At 34.1% G+C, this 27,046-nt stretch overlaps 3 protein-coding genes across 5 annotated transcripts in view; 2 read left to right on the top strand and 1 right to left on the bottom strand.

The window, feature by feature from the left end:
• LOC127871242 (perlucin-like protein) overlaps positions 1-7,489 on the bottom strand; it is a 207,435-nt gene extending 199,946 nt beyond the window's left edge. Inside the window, exons 1-5 of one of the 3 annotated variants that reach the window (XM_052413989.1) lie at positions 7,400-7,489; positions 6,837-6,925; positions 5,995-6,085; positions 3,277-3,511; positions 2,784-2,999 (exon numbers count right to left, since the gene is read on the bottom strand). In XM_052413989.1, coding sequence (XP_052269949.1) covers positions 2,867-2,999; positions 3,277-3,511; positions 5,995-6,085; positions 6,837-6,925; positions 7,400-7,472 — 621 coding nt within the window. In that variant the 5' untranslated portion in view covers positions 7,473-7,489 and the 3' untranslated portion in view covers positions 2,784-2,866. Of the gene's footprint in view, positions 1-2,783; positions 3,000-3,267; positions 3,512-5,994; positions 6,086-6,836; positions 6,926-7,399 lie in introns of those variants that run through there. The other 2 variants (XM_052413990.1, XM_052413991.1) reach the window with 2 other exon arrangements.
• Positions 7,490-13,538: 6,049 nt separating this feature from the next.
• On the top strand, positions 13,539-16,584 carry LOC127871245 (snaclec 1-like). The gene is made up of 5 exons (XM_052413997.1): positions 13,539-13,675; positions 14,163-14,251; positions 15,011-15,101; positions 15,519-15,753; positions 15,969-16,584. The coding sequence occupies exons 1-5, from the start codon at positions 13,618-13,620 to the stop codon at positions 16,090-16,092; spliced, it is 597 nt and encodes a 198-aa protein (XP_052269957.1). The 5' UTR covers positions 13,539-13,617; the 3' UTR covers positions 16,093-16,584.
• A 3,317-nt stretch (positions 16,585-19,901) lies between these two features.
• LOC127871249 (uncharacterized) lies at positions 19,902-25,459 on the top strand. The gene is made up of 4 exons (XM_052414002.1): positions 19,902-19,938; positions 24,200-24,290; positions 24,672-24,911; positions 25,230-25,459. Exons 2-3 carry the CDS (start codon positions 24,215-24,217, stop codon positions 24,905-24,907), a joined length of 312 nt encoding a protein of 103 aa, XP_052269962.1. The 5' UTR covers positions 19,902-19,938; positions 24,200-24,214; the 3' UTR covers positions 24,908-24,911; positions 25,230-25,459.
• The last annotated feature ends 1,587 nt before the right edge of the window (positions 25,460-27,046 follow it).

The raw sequence follows: 27,046 nt of genomic DNA, 5'->3' as shown, positions 1-27,046 counted from the left end.
TAAATTTGATTGATCCTATTCGCTTTATGAAAATATATAACAAATGGTTATGAGTATCATGTTTAACTAAATGCAACTTCTGTTCAAGGATTCTATCGGCAGTCTAAGACATTTTCATAGAAATGTGTTGATTGTACACTCAACGCTCAGTTGAACATGATCGACAAGTTTGAACAATGAATAGTGGTGTTCGAAAGACTTTGTATGTATACCGAATTTATCCCATTTTCACCGCGACATTGACGGTATAACACGTTGTGGAATATACTTGCTTGTATTCAACACTGTGGAATATACCTGTCGCGTGCACGGACTACTTTTTAAATGACGTCATGCGATATGCGCTAAAATTAGGTCGATATTGTTTGGTTCATTGATCGAATTTTAAGGTCACCCATGAAAAGAAAATGTGCATATTTTGCAGAAAAAAATATATATGACATATTCACCAAAAGAAATGTTGAAATAAAATATAAAATTACACGATTTTTGTTTTGTTATTTTTTTATTTATATTTACTTTACCACTGAATGATTTTTCATATGAAACAAAGTCGACAAAACTTGAGCTTCAAAATTATACGACCTTCAACCTTTAAATCTAGTCATATGACATTATTTAGTGTAATGTGCATTGTTTATAACCAAAGCATATACTTTTGACATTTAACTTAAATATTAAGAATGTATAACAAGCCATACACATATCGCACAGTTCATGAATAATCTGCTATGTTTGCTTTCCTATTTAATTCACGTTAGGCATAGAGCTGTGTAAAGTATAAGATGGTAAAAATAGCACCACACTGGAATTGGGAACGTCCCATTTGTACACGGGTATTTTCTACTCATTCATCTGTTGTGTACTTGAATGTTTTCCATTCTTTGTGTATTTATATATTACATTATTTTTTCGTACAATAAGGGCATTTACCATAGATAAATAAAACATTGTGCAAGTTTAAACATAATTATGTTTATATGCAGAAATCTGCAAATGCAACCGAGTTTACCAACGGCTATTATTAGATAAACTGCTCCGGTTCATTTGAACAGCAGTAATGTAGAGTACATGACGTAGCGTGTGACGAAGAAGAAAGTTTATCGCGTTCATAAACTCATTTGAATAAAGTGATAGAATGGCATAAGGGTCTTTATTTAACTATGCTAAAATAATTATTAAAGACCCTAGATGCAAAATCGTCAATAATTGAGTTAAATGGATTATTAGATGGATTTTAAAGGATAATTAAAGGTAAGATACTAGTTCTTACATGTTTTGATTTTTGATTGTACTTTTGTCGTTCCCTGATCTCGGGGAAATGATTTTTAAATAACATGGGCGCCATTGATGCATCGGATCACACACGGCATACCCATAACATTATATAAAAAACACGTTCTGCGCGTCCTGAAATTCGTCGTCCGAAGTCGGAAAACGTATTGCCCTGTATATTTTGTCAAATAAAGTGTCAGTCGCTGCAATTGTCTGTTTACTCGTCAAAATTGTCAAGGTCTTCGATAGCTAAAGAAACTTCAGCGTACAGTTTATTTAGTATTGACAGACCTGTACAAAGTCGCGCCAGTCAAAAATCATAAAAAGCGACATTTAAAGTAATGGTAGCCAGAACTAGGTCGTCGATGGTGTACATGTATGTTGACATCGACAGCATTTTGTCAGGAGTAATGGCCGCCATATTGGATTTTGATCATTTTCTTTCGAAAATAAAATAAATTATAGTAAAGTAAAATCTTCTTTTCGCGGTCGTAATGTGTTAAAATTCGCATACTGCGTAAAATTGAATGTAGGCATATGGTGATATTTTTACTTGTTTTACAGTTTGTGTGTGAATTTTTTAAAGACTATTTCGCGTACCAGAACAAATACATGTATATCACTACGCATGGTTACATTTGTTAGATTTTAAGCGCTTTAATGACGGAATTAAAATTATTGTTAAGGTTATTAGATCTATTTATGTTAAACGTCACGTTGAAAAAATCAAATGGGATAAATAGAATACTAGGATTAGCGTTGAATACAGAGAAGTTTATGTTGCTCGGCTCGAACACCGAAAGCGCTCGCCAAGGCTCGCGCTTCCGGCGTTCTAAGCCTCGCAACATAAACTTCTCTGTATTCAACTCTAACCTAGTATTCTCTATGTACACACATTCATGTAATAATGCAAAAAGGTTTACTTATGCATCCAATTTCTCTCGAAGTATTCATATTTTGATCACATGATTTCTTTGACAGTATGAATACGTTTTAATGTATTGTTGTACAACAGCCGCGTTCAACAAGGAGTCGCCCTGTTTCGTACCTAACGAAATCAACCATTCTTGGTAAGCATTATTTATTCTCTGATTGCATAATGCATTCACGCCATAACGTGACACAAACGAAAACGTATATAGCAGTTGCAAAATAAAATAAACACTCATGCAACAACCGCATCATTATATGAGTCGCGGTCTGAGAAAACTGGGCTTAATGCATGTGCGTAAAGTGTCGTCCCAGATTAGCCTGTGCAGTCCGCGCAGGCTAATCAGGGACGACACTTTCCGCTTAAACAAGATTTTCGGTAAGAATGGACTTACTTTAAACGATAAAAGCGGAAAGTAAAGTCCCTGATTAGCCTTTGCTAATCTGGGACGACACTTTACGCACATGCATTATTCCCAGTTTTCTCAGAACGCGACACATATACTATAAATTAAACACGGTTTGAGTGACGTGTGTGAAAATAAATTAAAAACAGCAACACTTGTTTGTCAGTCACATCAATATATCATATATATAATTCACTCATTACTGACGATGTCGATATATTAGAATCTAAAAACTCAAAGCTCGGCATGATTGTTCAGCAATCAACATCCTTTGGGCTGACGTCTTTGTATTCATACATCTGCTCGTTCACCCACTGATGATATCCATGCTGTATCTTGTAGACGCGAGTGCTGCCAATAGGGTATCTTTCTGTTGTTGGTGGAAGGCTGCGGAAACAATACATTTCAAGAAGAACTCTATCGCAATCATTGTTAATGGCAACAATTTACGAAAATATTGAACAAAAACATGTGATGTTGGCCTGTTAATTTAACTTTAACGTTTTTACAGCTGATCTGAATTACACTCGTTTCAAACAGTGCGCCAACATATAAGGAACGTATCCATAGGACAATGCTGGCATAGTTATGAGGGGAAAACTGTTCAAAATAAACGTTTCAAATACAAACATTTCATGACTCGCGACTTACTTACATTGCTTACCCGGCATGGTAGCAGAGGAAATTTAACGTCTCAACACATGATGCGGGCACCCATCTGTAGTTCAGAGACTCTGACATGTACACACAGTTTCGGGCTCCCTCTTCCGAGGCCCCAGTACCGGAAGTGGTGTCCCAATTCGTGAAGTTGAGCGCCTTCTTGTCGCTCATCCTCTTCCAGTCCTTGGGGTTCAACAGATCCGTGATGTCCAGCCAGAACTTACCCGGGAAGATGGTGCCTTGCAAGAGAGGACAGAAGTATTGTTAAACACCAGTGTCAATCAGTCTACTTCATAATGTAAGCTATTTTTATGAATTGTATAGTGTCTTACCTTAATTTCTAGCTGCATAATTCACTGTTCTCATAGTAAATTATTGTCCAGTCTAGCCTGGACAGATAACAATTATTACTGGCCAATTAAATACTTAATGACCAGTCAATAGAATTACATTTATCATACCACCGCATTGATATCTGCCTGATATAACGTTGCCTGATATATTTTTTTATATCATGGTCAACAGGAAGTTCTTATATCATTCAATGTTTGGGGTTACGTGGGATTTTCAATAAAGTCAACAATTTCTATCAACATGAATCAGGTTCAACAAAACAAACAATTTGATACCAAGAACGTACATATTTTATTCTAGTTTAAAGTCATAAATCACAAAAACGTTTATTTAAAACAAAATCGCAACAGCCCGCACTGCATAATTTAAATGACGTCATCAATGGGGCAATAAATCTTAAATATCGATTAAGTCATTGAATTCACAAATGTTGCACAGAAAGTCAAGACAAATGATAACTGTATGCTAATCCTCAACTATTTAAACAAACGATTTTACACGCTTATGTCGATATTGACACCATCATCAAAATGTCAATTTCAATACACATCTCCAAAATGGCGTCTCCAAACTATTCGGTGAAGTGTGATCTAAGATTAAATTTGTCGCTGCAGTCCATTCCTGATCTCCAATTCAAGACGTTTATAATTAAAGCGGTTGTACTCTTCCCATTTGTAGTGCAAACAACTTTTTTCTCTATACGATGATTAACATAAGCTATTATTCGTGTTGTCTTTTCGAACGCCGTTTCTACATGTATGTCAACGTGTAAAAGCCGGATCAGCAAAATCAGCGGGAATCCGTACATATTCAATATAAAGAAATGGATTGTTTTGCAGATTTTAAGGAAAATGTGGTATGATAAACAGAAAAACATGTTACTGTCCCGTCGTTTTGTAATATATCAGGCTCGGCACGAATAAAATAACGGCTCGGCAAGCCTCGCCGTTATATTATTCTAAGCCTCGCCTGATATATTTTAAAACGAGGGACAGTAACCTGTTATTCTCTATATACAGGCTAGAATCATGTTGGTGTGTTTATTCCATTGTTTAAAATTGCTTGTATTTACTTCCTGTTGGCAATGCAGACATTTGTATCTTAAGACATAACTTTCTTTGTCAGTCAATTAAAATAGTACCTATGTCTATCAATTAAAAATGTTACTTTTCATATTTTTGGTAAATGTTACTACATAAAACTGGCGTAATTCAAAGATGTTTTCATTAAAAGCTTTAACACATGTTGTTATGGATGTATTGGCTGCCATCTAGATTTTTACTGTACCCGATTCTCGTTGTCAGGTTACAGTCGGATAAGTCTACACGCTACATAGCGGTCATCATTGATTGTTAAGTATTCCTTAAGAAAAGTTTTCAAATTGTAATTGGAGAAAACGCTCTATTGAGATGTTAATATTTTCTAATGTTATTGTTGTAAGTTATAATTGTATTGTATTGTATAACTTGTATGTTTTGGCATCCCTTCTGTGCAACTGTTTCGGCACAGTGATTTCTGCGTCCGGCGCAAACTTTGTTGTGGCAGGCGCACTGTGTCGTGTGTGGGGCGCACTGTGCCGTGTGTCGGGCGCACTGTGCCGTATGTCGGGCGCACTGTGCCGATGCGCCCGGAATAAGGCGCAGTGTGCCATCGAAAGAAGTATAACAGCCGATATTTTCCCATACAGATTATTACATTTTGAGTAACATCTTCCATCCAACTTCTATTCAGACCTTTGAGTGTGTAAAAATAATAAGAAACTTTGTTAATAAAATAAAACCCATGAAACTTTGAGTAAATATAGTGAATATACAGATTTGAATTCATATAAACATTAATACTACTTTAAGTTGCATTTTTGCTGGAAAATAAATAATATATTGAACATTTATTCAGTTTGATTTTATTGAAAACACGTTTAGAATTCTATTATTTCTGTAAACGCGCGGGCTAGGTCCTAAAATTATCTTGGATTTGAAGAAAGCCAATGGTCTATGCCAATATATACTGGTTTATGAAAATTATGCAGTAAAAGACTTTGAAATTTATCATCTATTAAAGTACTTCACTAACTGTGAAACGCCGGTTAAATCCAGCGTTATAATTAATTAGTCAACAAATAATTATTTGCACTGACATTTTCAGCATTCAACATTTTGTTAAGTTGTGTAATTAGTATTCTTTATTATCATAGACATAAGATTACTTGTCTGAAACATAAGACTTACGGATGTTAACAACCATTGCTCTGATTATAGTGTTCTTTTTTAAATTATCTTCTATCTTTTATACTTATACTTTATATCCATGTGTGAACGTTTTATGCTTGCGAGAATGGTCTGTTCCGGCAAGTATGTTCCAATCTGACCTTTCATTCTACGTAGAGCGCCCTCTGCCGCAGCCGCCATGGAATGGGATACAGGGGACAGGAGATGCCCACCCAACACCTCGCAGTACGCCTGCAAAAAGAATATAATAAAAACTTACGCACTTGATATTCGGTTGTAAATTTCGTTTTAATCATGTACATGTTTTTTATTAAAGATACGAGATCGCCGTTGATAAATGTTGAACAAAAAATAACGTAAAACAAAATCCACTGTTCAGCTCGACTAATCCAAATAAATATATTATTGTAATACTTCAAACTAAATGTATATGAAGCCGTTACTTAAAGCGGGTATATACGATTTTTATATGTGCTGAATTGTACAATATTGATACAAATATGTTATAATAACACACACTATGCAAGAAAAATGATACATTTAAGACGAATTTCATAAAATACAGCAAATACAAATTAGCGCCCCGAGCCGATTGTGACGAAGATAATTCGTAATTATTTTCCTACAATAACCGAAGCATTCGTCTTTTTTGTAAGTGTTCATGTGTCGTATGAATCGATATCGCTGCAGAAATTTCAAATGAACCGTTAAACTAAATTAAGATTCACATCGTACATGCATGATATATATGCTGGCGAATTCGGCTGTACAGCCTTTTTCGATTTCAGAATTAAATATCTGGCTTATTTAGCATTTTTCGACACATGTTCTTCTTAACTTTTATTTTAGTTTATATTGAAATATATGTATAATAAGTTTTTTTACACATTTTATATTTATTACTAAATATTTGACAAGATCGTATATACCCGCTTTAAGTTATGAACTAAAAAAGCTGGAGTTTAAATTTTAATTTACTCACCCTTGCGTCTATCCACGTGACATTGAGGGCCACGGTCCGGTAACACCCGTCCGAGTGCCGACAATAGCCGTCTGGGCACACAGCGCCTCCTGACGGTAGAATTGAGCAAAGGTATATATATGGCCAATACATAGATTGTCTATAGCTGATTAAGACGATCATATAATATTGTTTTTCCTATATGACGTTTATCATAAACAACAATTATAAAACCAAATGGAGTCATTTTGATGAAATTGATATATATGGCACCAGTTTTGTGGTATACATTCCAACAGTTATTTTTCTTGGGTTAAAATATACAATTTATTGAAATATAAATGTTTTGATTCCTGCCCAGAAAAAATAGCGACATGAGGTTGTTATTACGTCATGTGGTAGATACAATTGCACAAACAGTTGGGTATTCATAACCAATAGAAATAATCAAAATGTACACTTGCATTGCACATTTATCGAAATAATAAGTTTTCGTCAGCGTTTTCTTAAATGTTCTTTTAAGAAGCAAAATTAATATATTGTAACGTTTACACAACTATGATGGTTAAATATATAAATATTACCATTTGCCATTAAAATCCAGAAAACTGCCACGAACAAATACTTCGGCGTCGTCATAATGTCTGTAAGACCCATCCGAGGCGAATGGCGCTGGGATTATGAGACCCGTACATTCCCGGATCCTTATTTTGCTCCCGATACGCATCCGTGAGTCTATGCTCCTTGCGCTTTTCTGCAAACTCAGATTAAAGGGGCTTGTTCACTATTTGGCAAAATAACAATTGTCAAGGGACTTATATATTTAAAGCAACGTATTCATTATAATTTAACAATAAAAAAATGCACTCCAGCTTAAAAAAATGTTTTAACCATATCGTTTTGCTCATCATCAATCTAAATCAATAAAACATATAAAGCGTTTTGTAATGATAATTGGGGAAATACCTGCATTGTTAACATTTACGCTGCTTAGTCCGGTGATAGCCCCTTAGATTTTGCTCACAAAAAGTAAAGGTTTCGTATCCAGGGAAACAATTTAAGTGTTTTCTTTTTTTAAACATAAAATTTAGATTGTGAAATCAACAGAATTGTGTGTAACTACATTAAATGACATTTACAAAAAGAACAACAAGTCTCTTTAGAAATATTTCAACAAACAATTAAGTTAAGACTTTGTTGTTTTGATTTTTTAACATAATTATTTGACTAAAAACACAGTTCATTTGCGAATATAATATCAATATCACACAATCTGATGTAAAAAGTCGCATGCTAATTTTCCATTCAAATACCGAAACAAAAGACGTCATACCTATGTGTTTATGCGATTTTGCTATATAAACTGAGCGCAACTTGTCTTTAGTTTTCTGAAATATTAAGAAGAGTTATCTGAAAAGTGTACCTAATTTAATCTAATCACATCAACATTCTTTTTAAGTTTTCGGTTTTCGTTACAAATCATGCGATACATTCCGCCACTATCCGAATAAACAAATATAAATCTGGTGTTGCAGACAGTGCTCATGATGTCTTCGCACCTTTAAAACATTGTGATTTTTTGTCCTAAAAACCAGAACAGCGTAATAAGTGTTCAGTTTAGCTGCGAATGGTCTTATCAGACGTTACATTCATGTCTCCCGCTGTGGTTGTCATGTCTCCCGCTGTGGTTGTCATGTCTCCCGCTGTGGTTGTCATGTCTCCCGCTGTGGTTGTCATGTCTCCCGCTGTGGTTGTCATGTCTCCCGCTGTGGTTGTCATGTCTCCCGCTGTGGTTGTCATGTCTCCCGCTGTGGTTGTCATGTCTCCCGCTGTGGTTGTCATGTCTCCCGCTGTGGTTGTCATGTCTCCCGCTGTGGTTGTCATGTCTCCCGCTGTGGTTGTCATGTCTCCCGCTGTGGTTGTCATGTCTCCCGCTGTGGTTGTCATGTCTCCCGCTGTGGTTGTCATGTCTCCCGCTGTGGTTGTCATGTCTCCCGCTGTGGTTGTCATGTCTCCCGCTGTGGTTGTCATGTCTCCCGCTGTGGTTGTCATGTCTCCCGCTGTGGTTGTCATGTCTCCCGCTGTGGTTGTCATGTCTCCCGCTGTGGTTGTCATGTCTCCCGCTGTGGTTGTCATGTCTCCCGCTGTGGTTGTCATGTCTCCCGCTGTGGTTGTCATGTCTCCCGCTGTGGTTGTCATGTCTCCCGCTGTGGTTGTCATGTCTCCCGCTGTGGTTGTCATGTCTCCCGCTGTGGTTGTCATGTCTCCCGCTGTGGTTGTCATGTCTCCCGCTGTGGTTGTCATGTCTCCCGCTGTGGTTGTCATGTCTCCCGCTGTGGTTGTCATGTCTCCCGCTGTGGTTGTCATGTCTCCCGCTGTGGTTGTCATGTCTCCTCCGCTGTGGTTGTCATGTCTCCCGCTGTGGTTGTCATGTCTCCCGCTGTGGTTGTCATGTCTCCCGCTGTGGTTGTCATGTCTCCCGCTGTGGTTGTCATGTCTCCCGCTGTGGTTTTAGTATTTATTTTTCGGAGAATTCTTAACAAAAACGCGTTCACCAAAAACTAATATAAACCATGTGTCTCACGGCGAAATATTTGATTGTTATCACTCTTTGTTAAAGTCATTGTAAAGTCTGATGATAAAATAATAATTTACAAAAAATATGTTAGTTAATTGACAGAAAAACGCATGTTGTGCTATTGTAAATAATATGATTAGTTGAGAATGTTCCAAACTTCGAATTTATTGCTTTATTTCGATACTGATTGATTGTGTGTTTGTTTTGCTGGATTTTGACTCGATTCTAACAGTATAACAAGTATATTAATTATTTTAATAAAGTGCCTTACGTTAATCAATTGTAGGGGGAGAAATGCCGTACAAATAAATTATTTGCCAATGCCTATAATACAATATAGCAAACCAAACCAGCGATCCTCGGATTTGTTGTTAAGCGTTCTACCAATACAAAGCCAGGTAAAAATCCTGTTGAAACACCACGTGATGATATTCAAACGACAATATATCATATCCGACTGCAATGGCACATCACGCGATGATGGGCTTTAACAAAAAAAATAAACGTATGCACGTTAACAATCGTTTCTGGATTTTTTAAATTTCAGTATGCCAATGTTTACAATAACAATAACAAACTGTTTGCTTTATGGCTGCGGAAATGAAATCATAGTTCATTCTTAAATGTCTCTCAATTAGAAACAAAATAACTTTACATTTATACCCCAGCTATTTCATTTAAACAAGAAGATCAAATGTAATAATTTATAAATGGCCTTATTACGAAATTCTTATTATATACATGCAAGACTGTTAACATTAATTACTTCGAACTGGCAGAATAATATTAAAACATAACGTTTATGCCTCTTGTTTAAGCAAGGTCAATGTAAATAATGGAAATCTATATTAATGGCTTTAACCGATTTAAACTTGTGTATATGTCACATGATTATATTTAACGTTGCTATGACAAGTGACACATTACCTATTCATAACCGGGCAAATCATAAACAAAAAATTATTAGCATATTACTGTTTAAAGCTGATTGATGAATTGCCGATTTAGACTCACGAATACTATCAAATATGTCTCTCCTGGTCATGTTTTATTATTTCTTTAGTGTGTACGGGAAATTCACCATCTTAATTTTGTCAAGTTGTACTGGAAAACATGGTAAATATGCGTTTAATTTCGAACGACCGTGGGAAACAACGCAAACGAATATCAGAAACCCATCTGACTTTACTGTACCCATGTAACCCGTGTATATTTAAAGGCTTTATTGCATTGTACTACATTTGAGACAAAATGAACACTAGAATGTGTGTCGGTCTTTGGGTAAACAGTATTATCCCGGACTAACTGAGCGAATTGTGGATTCGTCTATACAATCCATGATAATGTATACGACAGATAACATACAATGAGCCTAAAACTTAAACTTGACCGACTTGTTGCTTGGTACGGCAACTGCAAAGAACGATGGTGAGATAAAAGATTTGCGTATCTCACACCTGGTACAGATTTTATATTAATCACGCACAATACAATGTAAAGCATTAAATACAATTCTAAGATTTAGATTATATTGTATTGCCTTCGCATACACCATTGTATTTTAAATGTCTGCATGTTTATAATGTTAATTCATATATCGGGATCTACATCAATAAATATATTTGACTAACAAGCATGGATTCAAAATCTTTAAAGTGAAAATATTCGAATACAGGTTCTTACAGTTTGCAATAAAGATCCAAAAACACCAAAAATAAAGTTCCTGTCTTTAGTAATTCTGCTTGTCTCCAGTCTCTGTATCACAGTATTTGTAGGAAGTCGCAGTTCCCAGACCAGTAATTTTCTGCAGTCTGACGTAAATCATATGTTTTAGTCATTTTTGCAGATTTTTATTTAAATGTACCTCAACATTACAAAGAAGAAGTTGTCGAATCATGGATTTGTTTTCACAATTCCTTTGTGTTTGATTGCATGATTAAAAACGTTAGTGATTCATCGGCTGACCAACATATTAACTGTAAAATGTATATAGATTAATATCTAGATTAGATAGTTTACCTGTATCTAGGAGTTTACATTTATACATTTCTGTCATATTTAAAATGCTCGAATGCGCGTGTGTAAAGTAATTTTAATTTGATTATACGAAACCTCATGTATACGTTACATGACGTATATGCTCTTAATGATATATATGTTCGTTAACAATAATTTCATGTAATTGTTTTAAGTTATAAATATTACAAAAAGTAATACAAAATTTTCAATTCGATAGGCCTTTTCTTCGCTTTTTGAATATTATCATGTTTGTTTTTGGTAAATACAAACTGTTAACCGCTTTTCTAACTGCCTCTTTAAACACACTTTTTCAAATCATGTGTTTGTCTTATTTCTAGTGCAATGCAAACATAAAAATGATTTCAAATGTGAATGTGTTAAATTTGTTTTACTCAATATGTACGAATTCTTGGTAATCGCTTGTGCCTTTTCCCACGGCAGACCGAAATAAAACGCACTTATTTAGAAAACAACTTGACATAATTATAACCTGCTGCATTTCTCTTATACAATGCAGACACAATGTTACACCAGATACGTTACCAGAAGAGAACACATTGATATTATATTTTAGACTCATTCGGCATGCCATCTATTTGTTTAAACCCCCGATGTTTTGCATTGACATTTCTAAGGCTTTGTCACGGGTCCATCTGTAAACGTTTAAACATTGCTGAAGTTGTATGTTTTGTCTTGAATTATAATAACAATTCTTAATTTGATGTAATCTCTATGTATGAGCACTCATTAGCGAATCTCGTTAGAAATGAAATTTTAAACCATAAAAAAACGCCAGTTTCATCAATATAAGAAGCACATTTTAATGTGGCTGTTATTTTGCTAAAGCGCCGTCTACAAATCCGTTGATCGCGGGCCTGATTTCTGACCCAGCCACGTTACTTTTGTGAGGATTAATCATTTATTTATTTCTACTTCGATTCTTCCCCTACCACATTCATGTATGGCAGTTGTTTCTTACTGGCATATTAATGTTCACGTATTACTGGCTGGAAACCCAGCTTTTCAAGGACCACTGTGTAAATAAATTAACTGAACGCGGTAATATGACTGATACACTTTTAGACACGGCGCAAAATCTTATCAAAGCACATTATTTAAGAAAATAGCGATAACAATCAAATCAAGCGTCTCATTTTTCCGGATTTACACATAATTTATGTTATGCTCTTCCATGTTTTGTGGGAAATAAATACAAAAATTCAGCAGGAGACATAAATGCCATGTCGGATAAGACCAATTCTTGCTGAGCTGAATACATTATTGCACTGTTCTAGTTTGTTTGAACATTTTTTAAAGGTGCGATTACAGCAGGACAACTGTATATTGCAACATGTCATTTATATGTGGCAAATTTGGACGCTGATAAAATTATGACAAATGTTTAAAATGCTGATATGTTTAAATGATCATAGTTAAGAATTTCAGAATACTGTGCTTCGAAATTCATACATTTGCATACTAGTAGTGCATAGTTTATGTAAAAAAATCGCACTAACAATTTGTTTTGGTATTTGTATTTAATAATAACAAGCAACACAGTAAATCAACATGTGTGATATTTTAATGATATACGCAAATTGATAGTGTTTATAGTCAAAGAAATATGTTTTAATTCGCAGCTAATTCTGGGCTAAACAGTTTGTTGAAGCAGCTTTCAAGGAACATTTTTTGTTTTTAAAAATGTCATTAAATGTTTCTACAAACAAACTTACATTGTTTTTTTACTAATCTAAAAAAATTAAAAATTAAGAAAAAAAAATGATTTAAATATTTTCCCAGAATTGAAATCGTTGACTTTGTGAGAGAAACCTTACGCGCTAATAATGGACAAGCTTTAAGGTGAATGATAACCGTATTTCCAAGAGTATTGTACACACACGTTATTATATTTATTGATATCGATGGATGATTTTCCATACACGAAACGATATGGTGAATATTTTCTCAAGCTGGCATGCATCACACGTGTTTTAATTTAATGAATTCATTCTGTTTTCAATATATGACAATTCTTTTGACAACTTTGTTTTGCTAAACTGCGAACAAGTCCCTTTAATCTAAGTTTGCAGAAATGAGCACGGAGCATAGATTCACGGATGCGTATCGCGAGCAAAATTAAGGACCCGAGAATGCATAGGTCCTTTATAGACTTAGCGTTATTTACTGTGCTTGTTTTGTAGAGGCATGATGACGGCGTCCAAGTGTTTGTTTGTGGCAGTTTGCTGGATTCTAATGGCGAATGGTAATATAAATATTCTATACTAGACTGCTTTTTGTTAATGCTAAAGTGTGTGCGTTTACTATTTTGAATAATCTAAAATGGTGAACACCTTGAAAAAAGAATATAGAGTGTCAACAAATGTGTGATGCACGTGTAAATGTTTGTGGATACATTTAATAGTTAGGCTTATAGAGCAGTATGCAAATCTGTCTGTACCGCGTGACTTAATAATAAAGTCATGTCATTAATACCTGGGCGGGGAACAATAAATATGATGTAAGTAAATAGTATATTGCGACCGAAATATACCGAAATACTGTTGCTAGCAATATTTTATTAAATCCCATTGACTCCATTTGTTTTTGTAGTTGTTAAACTTTTTAGTTGTTTATATAAGGTCAACATATTAAATGACCGTCTCAATCAGCTATTTGAAATCCTATTTATTCGCTATACATATATGTGTGTGTACGCTATCAGATACACATTCGCTCGATTCTACTACCAGGAGGCGCCCTGTGTCCAGACGGTTACTGTCGCCACTCGGACGGCTGTTACCGGACAGTGGCACTCAATGTCACGTGGATAGACGCGCGAGTGAGTAATCGTTTATGTTTAACTATAACATTTATACTTCCAGAATACTTTTTGAAATTCAATATAATAATATAAGGGATGATAACAAATATTCAACTATTCGGAAACTGGGTAATTTTCCAAATAGTAAAATTGGATCATAATTCAGGATTAAACGTTAATAACGTCCCCCTATTGTTATTCACACTACGTTCCTTATCGTATTTGTCGACGTTAACCTCTATTCTAGACATCGTTTAAAAACTGTTGTAAATCCGTCAATTTGATTAATTGATTGTTTGTTAAGCGAGTAACCTTGACATTACCCCATCACCTTGATGATACTGACCAGGTTGCCTCATTAACCACTTGCCATTATGTGTTTTGTTACAGGGTCATCTCTTCCCGATTTTTCACGCTAATGGACTACTTTGCCTGTTATTTAGGAACGCACCGTTGGTGTTATTTTGGTAGTGTATTTGAGGTAGCTTTTTGTAATTTACTTAAAACAGCGTTCGGATATGTGTGTATATTTGGATGCTTGATACGGTTTCCCGGATACCGATTCAGGATACGATCCATCTCTAATTAATTTATTATACACAATTTATGTCGTTGTCTTGAAAAGAACGATGTTTTTGTTTGTCGTTTCTTTAGTATAGTATGCACAGATGGACTAATCTCGAGATGGACAGGATTGCGACGTAAGTTCATTAATTTTAGAATGGGTTTTAACAATTGAGTACTAAATGCATCAGTTGTCATCATATCCTTTTTCAGTCATACTGCGAGGTGTTGGGAGGGCATCTCCTGTCCCCTGTGTCCCAGTCCATGGCAGCTGCGGCAGAGGGCGCTCTCCGTAGAATGAAAGGTAAGATGGTAACCTACTTGCCGGAACAAACCATGGTAACAAGTTGAATGAATATAGTTTTTATAATAAATATAGGATGTATTTAACCACATCAAAATATCCTATGAGAAATTGTTGTCAACATCTTTTTATGTCAAGTCTTTTATTTAAGACAAGTAATTAAACGTCTACTTAATATAGAATGATACATACACAACCTAACATAATAAAGAAAAGGTCGATACAAAGAATTATTGTTTACATTATGCAATATAACGCTGGATTAAAACGGCCTACCCCTATTATAATCGATAACAAATTGCAAAACATTTATCTGCATAACGATCACAAAACGCTCTCATGTACTCTAACACAAACTCACAGAATTTGCCATTAAACTTCTTTCAATAAGATACAGCTATCGTCCGCTTTTGCCAGGCACCATTTTCCCTGGCAAGTTCTGGATTGACATCACGGATCTGTTGAACCCAAAGGATTGGAAGAGGATGAGCGACAAGAAGGCGCTCAACTTCACGAATTGGGATACCACTTCAGGGACTGTGACCTCAGAGGAGAGCGCCCGGAACTGTGTGTACATGGCTGAGTCTCAGGATTACAGATGGGTGGCTGCTTCCTGTATTGATACGATAAATTTCCTCTGCTACCATGCCGGGTAAGCAACGTAAGTAAGTTGTGCTATGAGAAATAATGTTTTTTTTAATAAATGCATCATTAACTAGATAACATTGAAGTTCATGTCGGTAATCAGCTTTATTTAAAAAAATACAAATGTATACCGTTTGATTTAGCCTGACGTTCTTAATCATTATGTGTGTCTTTGTAAATTTTGCAACAAAATGTATCAGTTTGTTAAGTTTGCAATTCCAGACTGCCACCAACCACAGAGAGATACTTTGTTGGTACAACGCGGGTCTATAAGAACCGTTATGGATGGACCAATGAAGACATCTACGAACGTAGGGACATAAGTCCACCAGACGTGTACTGCTGAGAAATAACACCTGCAATGTTCATCCATAAACTCTTAATGTTTATTTTTATTGTTTTGTTTCGGCAAAGAATATGCAAAATATACTCGGCTCTATGTATTGTTGTGTTCATGTATGTTTGTTTGGCTGTTTTGACGTGTTAATACAGTTTTAGTCGTGTTATGATGTACAGTAAATGTATCAACCTGGTCAAGCTAAGCTAATATTTAGTTCTTCAAGTATATTGCCAACACCAGATTGGTATGGTAACTGACCACTACTTTCTTGTATCATCCGCTGACGACGACGTAGTGAGACGAGGAAGGCCTTAGAATTATTTTCAGAATTCTTTGAACGTATTGTTGTTTGTATTTCTCTCTTTACTGAACACTTATAACATGATCGGTTGTGAATGGAATTTGATAGCGTTGTCGATATGTTTGTTTTGTCATACGTGTTTTGAAGTGATTAAACATATTCACATTACAAAAATGTGCTTTCAGTGTAATGCATTTGTACCATAATGCTTCATAAATAATTAACTAAATAAATATTATTGAAACGTATGTTCTTTCTTGTCGTTCCGTTGAATGGATTTTTTTTTAATTACAACTTCTTTTATTTCATGAGCATCAATACGGCATTAATAACTTACTATAAAGTATCGGATTTATATCGTTGTTACATGTTTACAAATGTTGACAACTTTCATTAATCATCGGGCTTAATGGTTATTGACTCACTGAGCATTATAACACTTCTATAACACTTTAATTTTCACCTATGACCTACTTTAGCATACGTTTGTTAAAACATATATTTACAGTTTAATATCAATAGTAAACTATCAAATAGTGACTAAAAGATTTTAAAATAAAATGAATGCTTTCAACTTGCTCTGTCTGCTCCCTCATTTAAAATTCATCAATATATTTCGATAGATGGCACATACCAGCATTCAGCTTTCTTCACCTTCCAATTAAATAACTGCGATTTTATTTTTATGTCAATTTATATTAATATCCGTTCGCACCCGTCAAATTACTGGACATATCAAGCTGAAATTCTGTATCTTAACGACAGTGATGTAGTTAAAGAAGTGCTAATCATATGCTTCAGTGATATTGAAACTTTAAATTGGATGTACGAATTTCTGTCAACTTTTATAACGTAATTCCATAATGACATGTTTTACAGTGATTTAACTTACCAATTTCGGTGCATATTAAAAAATGTGCCTTTAAATATTAGTCAGGACATTTTTTTCTAAAAGAAAATCCATTTTATAGAATGATATGCATGAAAACGATTATTTATACTTTACTCCATTTGCATACGTGCACACATGCATGCTTGTGTGTATGCTGGGGGTCTAGACTAAGCATCGAAATCGAATACCCTACAAAATGAAATCGTCGGTTGCTATGTAAATTACTTTATTTTATGTCGGTATGTGATTGGTAGGTATATTAACTATTCTAAAAGAGGAGAGGCAATTACTGAGTCATTAAGAGTACATTAAGAACGTGGTTTAGCATTAAGAAACCGCGTTCGGTCTCTCCGCTCCCTAACACTAGTAATCTTAATAATGAAGAAATGTCTTTATTTATTTAAAAAAAAAAATCATAACAAAAGTTAAGACTAGGTGGACTTGATGTGTTGGCAATCCTTCTCACCTTTCATTCCGTGTATTGTTCTATTGAACATACTTTCCAGTGTAGTTTGTGAAGGCATAATAAAATAAAATACTTGTTCCTCTGAATAAATATACACTTAACATATTTGTCATGAATACATTACAGAGTTATTATATGCTTGCAAGCCTTAAAACACCAAAATTTGCGAAATTTCATCGGCATTCAGCAATGAAGCTACATATGATTATTGCAAGATATCTAGGTCAAAACCCTTATGTAATAATTAAGCAGACAAAATAATAGCGTAATGATATTAACGGGCACAGAAATATATGCTTAACACCGTTTAAAAACTAAATAAATAACCATGCGTTAAAAGTGAGTATTAACATAATATACTGTTTATTGTTCAATGCGACGGAATAATTTCTAATGCTTCTACTGTTTACTTTAAATTCACTTGCAACATGCGATAATGTTAGAACAGTATTACTCCAAATTTTCTGTTTAAACATGTGTTTATTTTAAGTAATACAAATATACATCTTTTTTATTACGGTTCGGCTTAAGTCTATTAGTACACAGTATCCGGGTTTGAATCCTGGTGAGAGCAAAGTCATTTTGTTCTGGTTAAATCTTAATCATATAATATTATACGTGTTTATTCATTAAAGCATTTAAATATACTCAAATCTGTCCACAAGTCCGTTATTTCAAACCACGTGTGTACATGTTGACCATTTCTAGAATAATCATGCTGTTTAATACAAATGATATTTTATAGTTATGGTTGTATTCACTTTAATAACATGCATATGTATGAAAATTATTATATGCTTCAGTTTTACTTTTTTGCTTAATATATTTTTTACAGTGTTGTTAACACAACTGTGATCTAAGTTTCCTAAAAATCATATTGTTAAAGATGAAACATTGATTTGCATCCATTTGTTCCTTTCTGATGTTTCGAGTCTGATCACTTTCAAACATCTAAAATGTTTACACTATCTGCTAAATTTGAAGTTACGCCTGTCACAACATAAATAAATGAAATATATGTTTCCATTTTTTTAATTTAAATATTTACATATGAATGACACTTGTTTGGGTTACAAAATGATTGCAACATCGAAATAATATATATGGCGTTTGACCCACTATTTAATATAACGCTTAGTTTGAAGGAAAGCTCCGATTAGATTGTATACTTGTGACAGAAGGATTGCAGGCATGTCTCTTTAAATATTATTCATTGCATTATTGGGATCTACACTTCCAATTTGTAAGTAATATATTAATATACAAACACATTTAACAAAATTGTTTTAGGATAAAAATACTAAACAACGTATGCATACATTTTAACATCATAATGCAATTCAATTAATTGTATTATCTTATATAATTATAAATATGCGCACATTTCTTCAGCATTTATTTTAAATACACGCATTATTTTGAATTCTCAACGTATATATTTGTCTTTCTCACTTTTTACAAATATCAGTACACATATAGTTTTCAAAGCAAACATAGTGCTTTCAACTTTTTAAACGCCAGAATTGTTTGACCATATTAAAAAAATCTTCATTTGTGTACTTAAATATTGAGGAAAAACACACACACATATACATACTATGTATAATACTCATACTTGTTTAACTATCTTATTAAACCATTTACAAAGATGCATTGTTTTCTTTTATTTTTTGGTTATATTATGCTGTTAATCTTTCTCTCTATGTGCGTCTTATGTTTTTTAAAGTATGTTTGTAAATGTAGTTATCATCATATGCATAACTAAAATAGAAATTGTATTTCTACAGACTATAAACACAAATTTTACTTTTTATCATTTTATTTGTGTATTCCAAATGTAACGCAAAATCAGAAAATCACAGTTAACACATATGTTGAAGATGAAATAAAGAGTATATATACACTTATTTTGAAGAAGGAATAAACTTTTATCATTTGTGTGTATTCCAAATGTATTGCAAAATCTAAAACTTACCGTTTACACATATTTTAACGTTGGAATAAACATAGTATGTCTACACAACAAACGTATGATAATGATAAATTCTAAAATAATATTAATGTTATAAAATAATTAACTTTGTTCCTTATGCCTTCCCGACAGACGGCGCTGTGTGTCCGGATGGTTACTGCCGCCACTCGGACGGGTGTTATCGGACAGTGGCGTTGAACGTCTCGTGGATTGAGGCCAAGGTGAGAACTCTTGTGAATTATTGGTGAGTTGTCAAATCCATACAATGAGTAATGATCAGAGTTTTAAATTATATGCAAACATACACTGGGGAAGAATGACTTTTTCATAATTTAATTTATGGTTCAAAGACAAACATTTCTAAATATTTATAACTTTTGGGTTTTGTTCCAAAATTTACAGTAGATTGTTTAAAAAGTGTCCACTGTTCAATTTCAATAAGCTAGCTAGCTATTTAAGTTATATTGAGCGTTTGGTTACTCGCAGGGCTATTGTGAGATTCTGGGCGGAGCTCTGCTGGCCCCTGTCTCTGAGGCCATGGCAACGGCAACCGAGGCAGCGCTGCGAAGAACAAAAGGTGTTAAATCCCGTATATATTAATTGATTACTCTAAGACCTAGGCCCCCGTTCCATTCATGTTTGTTTCTTCATGTTGTGTTTCTTTGGTTATTGCGATAACTTTTGATAGTGGTCGTTATGTCTTCCCGTTGGAACTAAAGTTGAATAAATTGTATTTAAGATTGAATCCTTTCGTGAATACCTTCTTTGTAAAAAAAAACCTATTTATTAGCGTTCACCGCTGATTAAGATCGTTTCCGTTACTCTTACTACAGTTAAAAATGATACAACACGTATGTATCTGTTAATGTGAAATACTAAAAATATTCCATATTAAAACGATTTCACCACCTACATGAAAACATTAACATTTTTATTACGTCTGCAGGCACGATAAACCCGGGAAAGTTCTGGTTGGACATCACAGATTTGCTGAACCCGAAGGACTTTATAACGATGGCGGATAAGAAGAAGCTGTCGTATAAAGACTGGTCGCACTCTTCGAATCTCACGGATATTCCGGACACCCACAACTGCGTGTACATGTCAGAGGCCCTCTGATACCAGTGGATGGTCACTTCCTGTTCCGAGAAGATGAACTTTGTCTGCTACAAGGCAGGGTAAGCGTGTAAGTACAGCCTTGTAATGCACGGCTCTAGTTCTATACATAAGTATTTGTCTTCCGTCTTTGTCATGCGGTTTGACGTTTGGCAATCGGTTAATTTCTACATATATACTTATGTTATCATTGTGATGATGAGCTACATTTCTTGCCTTTATTGTTTCTTATTTGTATTTGATCGATCGATAACTAGTGTTTAACTGATTGATTTATGTATTGACTGATCTAATGATAAAAAAATAATAAAAAGATCTGACATCATATCATGGATAGATTATTTATTTGACAAACGGCAGAACATAAACAAAGTGAAACTTCAGCAGCACCAGCGGGAATTTAACCTATTTAAGCCTAGTGGACTCTTCCATCATTCTAAATCCGATTAATTTATTTCAAAACTTAGGGATTTCTATTATACTTATGTCTATTTTTAGACTATTTCGTACAGAAATTCCTTTAAGCAAACAGCACAGAACCTGATGAGACGCCGCATCTTGCCGCGTCTCATCTGGGTCTATGCTGTTTGCCAAGGCCTTTTTTCTAGACGCTAGGCTAATTAGGGTTAAACCTTTTGTAGCATGATGTAACTTAAAGAAACGTGTTTAACTAAAGAAGTTATTAAAAAGGTGCGAAATGTGTTTTAATAAATCGTACAGGTCGACCACAATCTCAATATTACTTAAAAATGCATTAATACAATGCTGTTTAACACCGCCGCGCGATATTTATAGTAAGATTGTTGAAGCATTTTGAAACTCATCACCTAGATTAATTCACACGTTGGAACAACAGGTTCATTGTGCAGTGCTATATAATTATCATAAACAATACGAACTTGATTAAATTTGCTAGTATCTTTTTTCTATGTATTTGAAAAGAAAACAAACAATATAAATGTACCATTAGTGAATTATCATTTTTAAAATTAATGCATAACAAAAGTAACGACTGGGTGGACTTGATGTGTTGACAATCCTTCTCACTTTCCATTCCGTGTATTGTACTATTGAAAATGCTTTTCAGTGAAAACTAATTGTTCCTCTGAATAAAAATACACTAAAAATATTAGTCACTAATACATTACACAGTTATTGTATGCGTGCATGCCATAAAGCACCAAAATTTGCGAAATGTCATCGGCATTCAGCAATGACGCTGCATATAATTATTGCACGATATCTGAGTCAAAACCCATATGTAATAATTTAGCAGAAAAATAAAAGCGTAAGCATATTAACGGACACATAAATACATGCTAAACAACGTTTAAAAAATAAAAAGTAACCATGCGTTAAAATGTATTAGTATTAACATTATATACAGTTTATTGTTAAAGACGACGGAATAATTACAAAAGCGTCCATTGCTTACTTTAAATTTGCTTGCAACATGCAATAAGGTCAGAACGGTATTACTCATAATTTTCTGTTTGAAAATGTGTTCAGTTTAAGCAATACAAATTTACATTTTTTTGTAATAAGGTTCGGCTTTAGTCTATTGGCACACAGTCTTCAGGTTGGAATCCTGGTTAGAGTATCGTCATTTGGTTTTGGTTAAATCTTAATCATATAATAATATACGAGTTTTTTTTTATTGAATCGTTTAAACATACTTAAATCTGTCCACATGCCCATTATTTCAATCCGTATGCGTACATGTTGACCATTTCAAGAATTATCTTGCTGTATAATACAGATGATAATTAATCGTAATTGTTGTATGCACTTTTATAAGTACATGTATATGTATAAAAATTATGCTTTGCTTCAGTTTTACCTTTTTGCTGAATATATTATTTACATGGTTGTTATTAAAACTGTGATACAAGTTTCCTTAATTCAAATGGTTAAAGACGAAACATAGATTTATATCCATTTGGATCATTGAACGTCTTTGTTTCTTTTCGAATATTTCGAGTCTTATCAATTTCAAACATAATCTTGAATTTTTAAGATATCGGGCTATGTTTTTAAATACGCCTTCAACACTTCAAATAGATAAAATGTATGTTTTCATTTTTAATTTAAATATTTGCATATGAATGACGTATGTTTAGGTTAGAATATAATTTCAATCTCGACATCATACAGATGGCGTCTGCCCATCTATATAATTTTACGTTCAGTTGGCAGAAAAGCTTAGAATGAATTGTATACTTGTGACAGAAGGATTGCGGTCATGTCTCTGTACATAATATGCATTTTATTATTCGGATGTGCACTGTCAATTTGTAAGTAGTATATTGGTATATAAATGCATATAACAAAACTGTTTTATGATATCAACACTTATGAATTTGACTGAATTTCATCGTGATAGTGTAATGCAATAATTAACAAGGTCTTTCTAAATATATAAACCTACAATCGACGTTTTTTTTTTAAATACATGTATTGTTTTGCGTTTACAACGTATGCCGTTTCTTATATTTTGTACACCATTCATTATGCATATGGTTTTCAAACGTTTTAAGCGCCAGAATCGTTTCACATTATTAAAGAAAATATCTTACTTTGTGTACTTTAATATTTGTGAAAAAAACAACAGAAAAGATATACTCCAGCTAATGTTCGACATTGTTTTAATATATTTTCACGCCCTTTATTAGGATTTACTTGTTTATGTTTGTTGTTGTTAAATACGGTTGATATTATTTATCACAAAATCCGCCTAACTTTTATCTAAAGAATGTTTGTATTTGCAGTCGTCATCATATGCATACATGGCATATGTACAGACTTTAAACAGAAAATATACTTTGTATCATTTTTTCTGCATTCCAAATTCATTTTGCAGAATCAGAAACTCACCGAGTACACATTTTTTTTTGAATATGAAACGAACAAAAAATATGTGTGCAATGACAAACGTATGATATTTAGAAATTCTAAATAACATTTATGTTAGTAACTAATGCGATTTCTTTCTTATGTCTTTCAGACAGACGGCGCTGTGTGTCCGGATGGTTACTGCCGCCACTCGGACGGATGTTATCGGACAGTGGCGTTGAACGTCTCGTGGATTGAGGCCAAGGTGAGAACTCTTGTGAATTATTGGTGAGTTGTCAAATCGATACGATGAGTAATGAGCATTGTTTCAAATTATGTGCAAACACATACTGGAACAATTCACTTCTTCATAATTTTATGTTTCGTTTAAGGATATGTACATATACATTTCCCAATATTTTTATCTCAAGTGTAGAGTTGAAATTACGGCAAAATGTTTGAAAATTTCCGACTGGTAAATTGCAATAAGCTGTCTAGCTATTAAGTTTATATTGAGCGTTTTGTTACTCGCAGAGCTTTTGTGAGATTATGGGCGGAGCTCTTCTGGCCCCTGTCTCTGAAGCCATGGCAACGGCAACCGAAGCGGCGCTCCGAAAAACAAAAGGTGTTAAATCCCATATATTTTGTATTGATTGCTCTAAGACCTAGGCCCCGTTCGATTCATTTATGTTTCTTAATGGTGTGTGCTTTTGTTAATTGCTATAACTTTTGAAAGTGAGCGTTATGTCCTTCCGCTGGAACTGAAGTTGCATAAATTGTATTTAAGATTGCATCATTTCGTGAATGCCGTATGATTTCTTTGTAAAAGAAAATTATTTATTAGCTTTCAACACTGATTAAGATCACTTTCGTTACCATTAATACAATTGAAAATGATAAAAAAACGTATTGTATGCATCTTTTTCATGTGAAATACTAAAAATCATCCATATATTAAAACGATTTCACCACCTACAAGATAACATTATTTTTACTACGTCTGCAGGCACGATACATCCGGGAAAGTTCTGGTTGGACATCACAGATTTGCTGAACCCGAAGGACTTTATAACGATGGCGGATAAAAAGAAGCTGTCGTACAAAGACTGGTCGCTCTCTTCGAATATCACGGATATTCTGGTCACGCACAACTGCGTTTACGTGTCGGAGGCCATTGGATACCAGTGGATGGTGACTTCTTGTTCAGATAAGATGAACTTTGTCTGCTACAAGGCAGGGTAAGCGTGTAAGTACAGCCTTGTTATGCACGACCCTAGTTCTATTCACAAGTATTTGTCTTGTGCATTTGTCATGCGTTTCGACGTTTGGCAATCGGTTAATTTCCACATATATAATTATGTTGTCAGTGTGATGATGAGCTACAATTATTGCCTATATTGTGTTCTAATTTGTATTTCGATCGATCGATTACTAGTGTTTTACTGGTTGATGTATGTATTGACTGATCTAATGATTTCTCCCTTCAAGGTTTGGTCGATTGTTTATCATTATTATCATTATTAATGAAAATATTGTTGCTTCTTTTATTATTAAAAAAATGCAGCCTACGACCTACTACGGAGAGATATGTTGCTGGCACCACTCGCGTCTATCGCTGGAATGGACGGTACAATGACTGGGTATCAGAAGACGTCTATGGCTTTAGGGACATCAGTCCACCGTCACAAGACTGTTAAATACTTTCAACATGCTGTCAGTACATCAACATATATCTATACTATTAATTGTGTATCTTAGTGTAAATCTGTACAGAAAATAAACACATAAAACTTATTTGCTTATCTTGTCGATGTGTTATATCTACTACAAAGGTTACTTTACACTTATTCCGATAAATACAACAATTTACTGCATTTCCCGAGAGGAAGAGTGAATTCCCGGATTGTCTGATATCTGTTTATCAGAAACTCGTAAAACAGTTCTTGTTGAAAAAGTCGTTCATTCAATGCGATTAGGAAAAACTTGTTTACATGACACAGAATAATAGTTTAAATATATCAATATATCTTGACATCATAAACATAACATAAGCATACGTAAATATAAGCTATTATGCCGTTCGTCACACCATTTGGTTTGAAATAATTGTTAATTTCAACATAAATTAGTTTAAAAACTAAGATAAGCACACACACGTTTACGCACGGAAATATAACTAGACGTTTCAATAATTATGCTTGAATATATATATATTTCTACGCACATAACACACGCTCGTCTATAACTAGACGTTATATATATTAAAAGAAATATTCAAGCAGAATTATTGAAACGTCAAGTTACATCGACGAGCGTGTGTTGTGTGCGTAGATTTCTGACTGATTTACCAATCGGATATTGCGGGAAGTTATGATGTCTCAAGAAAAACACTTGTCACTTATAATTGACACGAACACAATTGTATAATAGGTCAATGTTACTACATGAGTTTATGTCTTATGTAATATGATTATGTCCCTTGTCTTGTATGTGTCCATTAACATCTCTTGTGAGATTCAGTCCCTTTTCCAGTGTGCGTTCAGCCATGTACTGTGATGTCATACTTGCTTTGTCCAGTGAGAGCGAGAGTTAGCAAATATACAAGATGTGTATTGGTCAGTCCCTAAATCCTAGGGAAATTAATTGCAAATTGCTGACAATGTTTGCTTTGCTCCCAGCCTGCCGAAAGACATACTTGTTTCAGTCTAATATTATTGTGTGTTTTTTATCTACCCATCTGGTGAATTTTATATTATTTGTATTTTGCCATCATGTATTTGTCTGCAATGAAAATGAATATAAATATTTTGAAATATTGTACTTATGTTTGTAAGGTTATGGCATGTTTTAATTGTGCATTACCCGAATATACAATAGTAGACAAGTAATCGTCACCACTATGTTATCATTTATATTGAAGTTAAACACATGTAATGTTTATGAAAGGCAATTAATTGTAATACTTATAATATGGCATATTTAAAAATACGTGTATTAATATGACAGGCAAATATGAAATTGTCTGCATTCAGTAAATCTACACAAATTTAAACATCAATCGCCTGAAACGCTCCATTGATGTTATAGAGCGTTATAACATATATGTTGCCCCCGAAATGCTTGACTTGAATTTCTTAGTCCATAATTGTCTAAATGTCATTCTGCTATAGATTCACGATATTTTGGAGCAAGCCAATCAATACTAAAACGAAATATGTATTAACGAGCAGTGCTTTTTTTGCGGTACAGCAGACAATTATTTGCGATGGAATAATACTTGCGTTTCTATCATTTTCTGGAACAACTTCTCATCTGTTATTCTATTTTTTTTTAATTTATCAACGTGTTATCTGTATGTCAAAAAAAATCAAAAGGTCGTAA

This window comes from Dreissena polymorpha, chromosome 3 (genome assembly GCF_020536995.1).
Source record: "Dreissena polymorpha isolate Duluth1 chromosome 3, UMN_Dpol_1.0, whole genome shotgun sequence".
NCBI lineage: Eukaryota > Metazoa > Mollusca > Bivalvia > Myida > Dreissenidae > Dreissena > Dreissena polymorpha.
Note: the sequence above shows the minus strand (reverse complement) of the source record. Positions and strands in the feature narration are given on the sequence as shown.

What these genes read in the sequence shown, in the direction of transcription:
- LOC127871245 (XM_052413997.1), top strand. Translation starts at nt 13,618, where the DNA reads ATGATGACGGCGTCCAAGTGTTTGTTTGTGGCAGTTTGCTGGATTCTA. An exon ending in TCACGTGGATAGACGCGCGA is followed by an intron (nt 14,252 to 15,010) that starts GTGAGTAATCGT and finishes ATCCTTTTTCAG; the next exon opens with TCATACTGCGAGGTGTTGGG. An exon ending in CGCTCTCCGTAGAATGAAAG is followed by an intron (nt 15,102 to 15,518) that starts GTAAGATGGTAA and finishes CGCTTTTGCCAG; the next exon opens with GCACCATTTTCCCTGGCAAG.
- LOC127871249 (XM_052414002.1), top strand. Translation starts at nt 24,215, where the DNA reads ATGGGCGGAGCTCTTCTGGCCCCTGTCTCTGAAGCCATGGCAACGGCA. An exon ending in GGCGCTCCGAAAAACAAAAG is followed by an intron (nt 24,291 to 24,671) that starts GTGTTAAATCCC and finishes CTACGTCTGCAG; the next exon opens with GCACGATACATCCGGGAAAG.